At 52.8% G+C, this 8,863-nt stretch overlaps 1 protein-coding gene across 1 annotated transcript; it reads left to right on the forward strand.

The window, feature by feature from the left end:
• Positions 1–303: 303 nt before the first annotated feature.
• Positions 304–8,363, forward strand: TFAP2C (transcription factor AP-2 gamma; the record flags this gene model as incomplete). The annotated part of the gene is made up of 7 exons (XM_081292351.1): positions 304–636; positions 2,185–2,670; positions 2,766–2,817; positions 4,187–4,403; positions 4,972–5,090; positions 6,948–7,092; positions 8,078–8,363. 7 exons carry the CDS (start codon positions 304–306, stop codon positions 8,361–8,363), a joined length of 1,638 nt encoding a protein of 545 aa, XP_081148477.1.
• Positions 8,364–8,863: the final 500 nt, after the last annotated feature.

Consider the following 8,863-nt stretch of genomic DNA (forward strand, 5'->3'; position numbering starts at 1 on the left):
GGAAATAGTGAAAAGGCCCTTTACGTGACAAGAGAACAAACAGCTCGTAGGTATTTGGTTCACAGCTCTGCCAATCTCAGGTGCGTGCAGGGTGGGAGTGACGAGGAAGGCGCGTGGGGTCCTCAGGCCTCGCTGGTGTGTGGTTCTTAGCGAGGTACGGTCGACTGACTCCCCTTCTAGCCCCTCGCAACGTCGGGCCCGGCGCGACGCCAGGTCCGGGTGCGGGGCGGAGCTAGGCTGGGACTGGCTGGGGGCCGCCCCGCCCTGCGCCTGGGCCTCCGCGCCGGCCCCCGGGGAGGAGTTATGATAATTTCCTTCTCATTAAGGCACTCGGGTCCCGCGGCTATCGCCGGGACACGGTGCGGGTGCGGCTTCCCGGGTCCACGGCAGCGGTCTCTACACCCGCGGCGGCAACATCTACGCTCTTACGTCCGCCGATGTGCGTCCAGTGATCGGGACAGCAAGGCCCACGCGCGGCGGGGCGGCGGCAGGCGCCTGGTCACCGTGACCCCAATTTTGGATTTACCGCTCGGGGGGTGGGGGGAGTCTGGATTTAACTGGCGACTGTTTTGGGGGACGCCGGACGCCATGTTGTGGAAAATAACCGATAATGTCAAGTACGAAGAGGACTGCGAGGTGAGCGGGGCTCAGGGGTGCAGGGGCGCAGCCCAGCCCCGCTGGAGTACAGTCGCGGAGGCAGGGACACCAGACCGAAGTCCGGGACGAGTGCGCAAGAGCCCTCATCTCTCGGCGGAGCCCGGTTCGGTCCTCCCGACACCCCCTGAGCCCCTTTCTCCGGGTCCCCTTTCCAGTACCGGTCTTTTCCTAAATACCCAGCCCTAGGGAACAAGGCCTGGAAGGAGAATGGCAGATCCCACCCACAAAGCTTACCAGTCGGTTTCCTCCGAAGAGAACAGCCCTCCTTCCCGTTTTCACGGAAGAGCGCCCGTCTGCAACCCTTAGACGTGGCTTTTTTGCAGGAAGTCTTGGTCTAAAGGGATCAAGTGAGACTGCCTGCCGGCGACACTTTTTGCAGAGCCTCCTCCGAGGAGGGCATGTCACCTGCCCCGCTACCTCCTCAGGGAAGCAAGAAAGCAGCCGAAGCTTGGCTTTCAGGAGAAGTGGGGGCTGGGGAGTGTTGGGGGGGGTGTGCTGAGGCCACATGGGGCCCTGAGCGCTCGGGAGTGCTCCAGCCTGTCGGACAGGTTGAGCTAGAGTTTCGGAGAGTAGGAGGGAGGGAGGCGGCGAGCGGGAAGAGGAAGAAGACGCAGGCGGCGGGAGTTGAGCACCCGGGCGCGTGCAGAGGGGAGTCCAGGCGGCCCGGACGCTAGAGCGCACGCAGTCTCCTGGACCTGGAGGGGCTGCCCCGGCTCGCAGACCCGGACACTTCCGCTAGGGGGCGACAGTACCATGTTTCTCCTGTTTTCCTTGCTGCCCTGGTGACCCCGGGACAGATGGAAACACATCTTTTAGGAATTAAATCGGGCCGCCGAGAAGCGAGGGGACGAGAGCAGGCAAGGTTGCCCAATTTTCAGGGTCTTTTCATTCTACCCCTGTACCCGCAAGTGTGGGAACTGGCCTGGGACGAGCAGGCCGATCTTAATCTTAGCTCCACTTGGCCGGCCTGGCTTGCAGGGAGCATAGCCTTGACCTCCGAGCGTTCCTTCCCTAGATCCTCGGGTGATGTTGGATGGCAGGCATTGCCTGGGGGCGTCACCTGCCCGGAGGTCTTTGTCCTAAGGGCGTGGAAGGGAGGGTCCCTGGGGCGGGGAAGATGCACTCCTCCCGGGCTGTGCGCTTTATCCGTGTCAGCTGCTTCCGTTTTGCCGTGCGACTCCAACATGTGCGGGCTGAAGAGCGAGCGCGCTCGGCTAGGCGTTTGCCGCCGGCCGACTCACCCCCGGATCGCAGGCTACTGCCTCTACCCCGCACTTACCTGGCTTGGGACCCGAGGTCCTGAGCAGGCGCCTCTGAGCGTCGTGGCCACCGAAGCGCCTAGACCTTCGCCGCCGGGCTCGGCGGACTCATCCCCCCAGGTCTTAAACCAGTCAACTCACAGTTGACTATGAAATCCCGGGATCCGACCCGAAGCGGGACCCCTGGGATTCACGGCTCCTCCAGCCGCCAGCCGGTTCGCTGTAGCGGGGTTTCGCACTAACCGGATCTCTGCTTTTCTCTTTACAGGATCGCCACGATGCGAGTAGCAACGGGAACCCGCGCATCCCCCACCTCTCCTCGGCCGGGCAGCATCTTTACAGCTCCGCACCGCCGCTGTCCCACACTGGAGTCGCCGAATACCAGCCGCCACCCTACTTTCCACCGCCCTACCAGCAGCTGGCTTACTCTCAGTCGGCAGATCCCTACTCGCATCTGGGCGAAGCCTACGCTGCGGCCATCAACCCCCTGCACCAGCCTGCGGCCGCCGGCAGCCAGCAGCAGGCCTGGCCCGGCCGCCAGAGCCAGGAGGGCGCCGGCCTGCCTTCGCACCACGGGCGCCCGGCCAGCCTGCTCCCCCACCTCTCCGGGCTGGAGGGAGGTGCCGTGGGCGCCCGCAGGGATGCCTACCGCCGCTCGGACCTGCTGTTGCCCCACGCACACGCCTTGGACGCCGCGGGGCTGGCGGAGAACCTGGGGCTCCACGACATGGCTCACCAGATGGAAGAGGTGCAGGTGAGCGGCTCGGCTGGGATTCGTTTGCCTAAAAGCCACCCCTCATGCCACGTTCACCCCAAACTGAAAGGAAACTTTGTCATTTCTCCCCCCAGAACGTTGACGACCCACACTTGCTTGGGCCCGATCAGACTGTAATCCGCAAAGGTAAATAGTGACAGAGAGGTTTTTCCTCCTCTGGCTCCGCGCGGGCAGCCCAACTGGTGAAGTTACCAATTTGCTGCCAGGATGGGGGTCCTGGGTGGTGATCATGGGACATTCTGTGATAGAGGGGACCCACAGGGACTGAGGGAGCCTAGGTTTGTAGGAGGGACAAGACTGGATTTTTTTTTTTTTTTACCCCGACGTGATTAAAAAGGGAGCTCTTAGGAGCTGCCTCTTAATCTCTGGAATTGCTACTCCTTAGTGTTCTCAGGGAAGTGTGACTCTCTGAATGCCAGAGGGTGTTTTACGGAGTCGGAAAAGTCTTTTAATTCCGCGGGTGGAAAAAAACGAAGCTGGCACCTTAGTTATTGGTTCTGTTGACAGTTTTAATTGTGGAACGAGTTGATGTGATTTTTATTTCTAATTTCAAACACGCATATGCGAGGAGTAGTTGATTCTGACCTGCAAGAAAAGTGTTGAAACAGTTTGGGCTACCAAATAAACAGACCTGAAAGGGACAGAGCTGCATGATCAGTCAGAGATTGGGTTTTTGCAGGGGAGGGAGGAGATGGAGAAGATTGGATTACTTTGAGTGGCTTGCAAATTTAAGTTACATACTGATAGGATTTCCAATCTGGCTGTTTTGGGAAATGAAGTCAGCCAACCTAAATTAAAAGAGTCAAGGTTTGTTACTTGAACTTGAAGTGTTTGAGTAGATCAGGGAGTGTGAGGAAATGGTATTTGGGGGAAAATTGGAAAATAGAATTTCCCAGTAAACTTAACAAAAAAAAAAAGGACTGATTTGTATTTTAAAATTTATTGTGATCAGCTGCATTGAAGGGTTTTGGCAAAGGATCTGAATTTGTACTGTGCTTTTCGTTGTTCATTGATTGAGGGGGAACAAATCACCACTTATTATTGAAGCAGTTTTCTGAAAACAAAAAGATTCTATGCTTGGAATCTTGACTAATTGATTTTCCAAGGTGTTATCTTTGTGAATTTCAGATTTATCTTTGAGGAAACATGGCTTTAAAAAGTCTGCTTGAGCAGGGTGTGGTGATACACGCCTGTAATCCCATCTACTCAAAAGGCCTAGGCAAGTTTGAGGCCAGCCTCAGCAACTTAGTGAGACCCTGTCCAAAGTAAAAAAGGGCTGGGAATGTAGCTCAGTGGTAGAGCGCTTGCCTAGCATGTGCAAGGCCCTGGGTTCCATCCCCAGTGCCTGTGGGGAAGGTCTCCTTGCAATTTGTGATACAGCATGTGAAGCTGTTTGACGACTGCTTTTAGCTTTGGTTCGTGGGGTTTTTTTTTTCCTCCAAAGATCTCTTGCTCAGATGCAGTTCTGACCACCAGTCCTGGTCTTGTCTCTCAGGTCCCATTTCCATGACTAAGAACCCCCTAGGTCTCCCCTGTCAGAAGGAGCTGGTGGGAGCCGTGATGAATCCCAGTGAAGTCTTCTGCTCGGTTCCAGGAAGACTGTCCCTCCTCAGCTCCACGTCCAAATACAAAGTGACGGTGGCTGAAGTGCAGAGGCGATTGTCACCGCCTGAATGTTTAAATGCCTCACTGCTGGGAGGTGTTCTCAGAAGGTACTGGGCTCTGAGATTGGGGATTGGAAGGTGAATGTATAAAAGGGCTTGGAGGTATTTTTAACATTTATATAACGTTTATACCTCACGCTGAATTGTAATGGGCTTAGAGAGAGTTTTCAGTACATTTCTCTCTTTTCTTTTAGAAAGTGCCAAATGCAGAAGGAAGTGCTAAAACAGCGCTAACAAATTATCATTTGGTTGGGATTTGATTCTATGCATGAAGCAGCAGCATCTGTACTAGGAGAAGGGGGGCTGTGTGGGCTTCATTCCCCCAGGGAGTTTTTGGGAGGTTGTTGCAATTTTACAAGAGAAAATTCATCTACTCCAGTACAACTTGCTGTGTTCTGCGATTAAACAACAACAAAATCCCCAAAGCAGAAGGCAAGTGATTATCTGGAAGGGTTTTGATTTTTAATTTTACGGGGATTCATTAAACAAGGTATCACTTCTGATGACGACTCTCATCATGTAGGCGTTGATGGACTTCAGCTTTGACAACAGAACATAGGGACTGTAGAATTTTCAAAGCGTGGTTTCTTGACAATAGTCAACTTTCTTTTCCCAGAGCCAAGTCCAAAAATGGAGGCCGATCTTTGCGGGAGAAGTTGGACAAGATTGGGCTGAATCTTCCCGCTGGGAGACGGAAAGCTGCTCATGTGACCCTCTTGACATCCTTGGTGGAAGGTCGGTGCTATTCTTGTTTTGTGGTGTTTTAAGTTTTAGTGCTTTGTCAACAAAGAGGCAGAAAACAATTCATAAGGCTCAGTTACAAGTAGAGATGAAAGCAGTTTGAATGGTCATGTTCATTACAATGAATCATAATTTTATTAATAAGCTAACACTTGTGTATGACTGCTCATGCACTCTGCTCTGGGTTCCCCAGAAAGTCAGTAATGTTGTTAAAGAAATTGGTTTTCCCAGTCAAAATCATGCCATAGGGGTGAAGAAAATTTCCTTTTTCATGAACGTGTTTTTTGAAAGCTGATCCGTTGCTACAGCTTTTAAAAGTAGCTTATTAGCCGGGTGCCTTAGAGCACTTCAGTAATCCTTGCGTCTCTGGAGGTTGAGACAGGAGGATTACGAGTTCAAAGCCAGCCTCAGCAAAAGCGAGACCCTGTCTCTAAATAAAATACATGTGGCTCATCCCCTGAGTTCAATTCCTAACCAAAAAAAAAAAAAAAGGGCAGCTTACTTACTGATGGTCAAAAGTAGCACTTCTGAAATAGTTTTGTAGCTGTGGACTATCGGGATTGTACTCAGTGCACACACAGAGTGAGACGTGCCCAGGTCAACTCCTTTCCTTCCATCAAAATGGGAACACACCTGTAATCCCAGTGGCTCAGGAGGTGGGTCAGGAAGAGCTTAAGTTTGGGGTCAGCCTTAGTGAGACTTTGTCTCAAGATTTTCAAAAAGGGTTAAGGAGCAGGGCGCAGTGGCACATGCCTGTAATCCCAGTGGCTTGGGAGGCTGAGGCAGGAGGATCGAGAGTTCAAAATCAGCCTCAGCAATAGCGAGGCACTAAGCAACTCAGTGAGACCCTGTCTCTAAATAAAATACAAAATAGGGCTGGGGATGTGGCTCAGTGGTCGAGGGCCCCTGAGTTCAATCCCAGGTACCAAAAAAACCCAGGGGTGAGCAGTGATTCTCTTCCTAGTTCTTATAGTATGTGGTGTTTTTAGTTTCTTGGATGGGAGACCCTTCCCCTGACCTGTAAAAGTAGCCAAGAATGCACTATGGCCCCCGCCCCTCACCCGAAAAGGGGTGCTGGCTCTGGCTCTGGGCTGGGGAAGCCAATGAGAAGTGGGCTCCAGGGCAGCACAGCTTTTTGAACACTGTATGTCGCTGGCCTCTTGGCATGACGGTGGTGCCGAGACCTGGCACAGACCCTGTCTACCCTTTTACGAGTGGCTTAGAGGTCAGGGTGAGGAATAAGGGCTGCTGGCTTGGGAATAGCTGCCCTGCGGGAAGAAGTGTGGGTTTTGCAGGGGGAGTGCGGGTGTTTTGCAGGGTTTCCTGACCAGCCAGGCAGGGGGCTTGAATGAATGTGCTCCTGGAACAATGGCTCTCAGATTCTGATCCCTAGCGGTGCGGCCCCTCTACCATCTGGGGTTTTTGCAAAGCCCTCCTAGTCTTGCTCCCTGGGGCCAGGAAAGGCCCCTTTCTGGTGGGTGATGACCCACTGGTCTCCTCCTGAGGCCCCCTTCACTTGACAGAGGAGCTTATCTCCCTTCATCTTCCTGCTGCCCCACAAAAAGTTTGACTATCAAGAGGAAGTGTGGACCTCTGGTCACGGAGCATTCTCAAGCACAGGAACGACTTCCAAGTGCTTGGCCCCCACCTGTGCTCCTCACCCTCCACACCTGGAGGGCGCCCTGGAAGCCCTGCCTGCCTGTCTGCTATGGAGTTTTTGCCCTGCGTGATTTCCTCTTAGAATGCAGAGCGACTTGCAGACAGTCGCTGGGAAAGAGAAAGGGCAGTTTGCTGGCATTTCCCGCAGCCATCCGAAAACCTAAACCTGTTGCCTGTTGCTGATGATTCTAGGCGAAGCTGTTCACTTGGCCCGGGACTTTGCATACGTCTGTGAAGCGGAGTTTCCTAGTAAGCCAGTGGCCGAATATTTAACCAGGCCTCACCTGGGAGGGCGGAATGAGATGGCGACGAGGAAGAATACGCTGCTGGCAGCTCAGTGAGTATCCATACTGTCTCGGAGCTTCAGGTGTGCAGTCCCTGCAGCTCAGAAAAGGAACCAGTCGTGAAACAGGGTGTAGAGAGGGAAAAGGCCAAGAGATCCCTGGTTCCTGAGTCAAAGCCATGAACTTTCTTGCAGGGCTTGGAAGGGTCGCCCGAGTGTGTTGCTCATGAGCGCTCTGGGCTGCCTGGTTACTGGGCTCAACTTGGTCCAGCCCCCTTCCATTTCTGTATTTGCATAGCTTATAAAAATTTGTTTTATCATAGGCAGTAAAGAGATTGTGTGTCTTCTGCCTCCTGATAACAGACTTGTTTTTTAAATGCAAAGTTCAGGGTGATTTGAAGGAGTCCTGAGCCAATTAAATGTCTCACATGCTACTAAATGCAGCTGTGGAGTTTCTCATGGAAACCCAAAGGAGGCTGATTTTACAGTCAAGCTAAATGAAGCAGAACAGTCAAGTCAGGAAAGGAGGCAGGAGTGCAGTGAGCCAGCCTGGGCAGAGATGGGGAGTTTCAGGGGATGCATGCGTGATTCTCTGGGTTCCTGATTAAGGTTCATTTATTGGAACTCATTTATACCAAAACAAACTGCCTTGACCTCAGGATCCTGGTGACCTTGGCTAGTTGCAGGGTTAATCTTGTTACTTCTAATTGCAGTGAGGATAGATAAGAGAGCTCTGGAAAAGAGCTTAGTTCACACTCTGGCACTTAATAGGTGCTAAGCGCAGTAGTTGGCCGTTGGCGGTAGTTCTCTTGCTTGGTTCACCCAGGCCACCCACGGCCTCCAGGGGTCATCCTCAGGGTGGTTTGTCCTGTACTCCTTTCCTGAAGAGCTGGGTGTCACTCACTGGATTCCTGTAGTTCCCTTGCTTGGTTCAGCCAGGCCACCCACTGCCTCCAGGGGTCATCCTCAGGGTGGTTTGTCCTGCACTCCCTTCCTGAAGAGCTGGGTGTCACTCACTGGATTCCTGATGTCTTCCCAGGCAAGTGTGTAAAGAATTCACGGACCTCCTCAATCAGGACCGAACGCCCAATGGCAACAACAGGCCCTCCCTGGTCTTGGAAACGAACATACAGAACTGCTTGTCTCATTTCAGCCTGATTACCCACGGGTTTGGCAGCCAGGCCATCTGCGCCGCTGTGTCTGCGGTGCAGAACTACATCAAAGAAGCCCTGATTGTCATAGACAAATCCTATATGAACCCCGGAGACCAGAGTCCCGCAGATTCTAATAAGACCCTGGAGAAAATGGAGAAGCACAGGAAGTAAAATGGGGGTGAGCAGAGGGCGGGAAGGGAAAGGACTGAGGAATCCTTCTCCACTGGGACCGACCAGGACGCCCCTCCTGCTGGGGGAGGAGTTTCCAACCTCCCCTATCCACCTATCCAAAGGCCTCTGTCACTGGAGGCTTGCAGGATCTTGACCTGCCCTCCTGGATCCCTGTGGCTTCTCCAGCACTGCAGTGTCTGACCTTGGACACAGGATCCCAAGGTGACAAGTACTGGTTTTTGTTTTACTTGTTGAGCGTTCATTTTTTTGGAACCCCATCCCTTCTTCCTCTGAAAGTGGTGCTACGAGTTTTAGAACCTTCTCTTAAGTTCCCCGGGGCTGACAAGAAGCCATGCGCCTAGCTGTTGAAACATCCGATTGATGCGATTCAGATCAACGATAACTTATTTCCTTCAGTGTTAAGATATGGCTGGTTTTTATGTCCACTAAATATTGTTTTCAAAAATCAGTCTGTATCTACCTTCTTCGGTGATCGTGCC

The sequence above is a fragment of the Spermophilus citellus genome (genome assembly GCF_964194105.1).
Source record: "Spermophilus citellus genome assembly, chromosome: 4".
Taxonomy (NCBI): domain Eukaryota; kingdom Metazoa; phylum Chordata; class Mammalia; order Rodentia; family Sciuridae; genus Spermophilus; species Spermophilus citellus.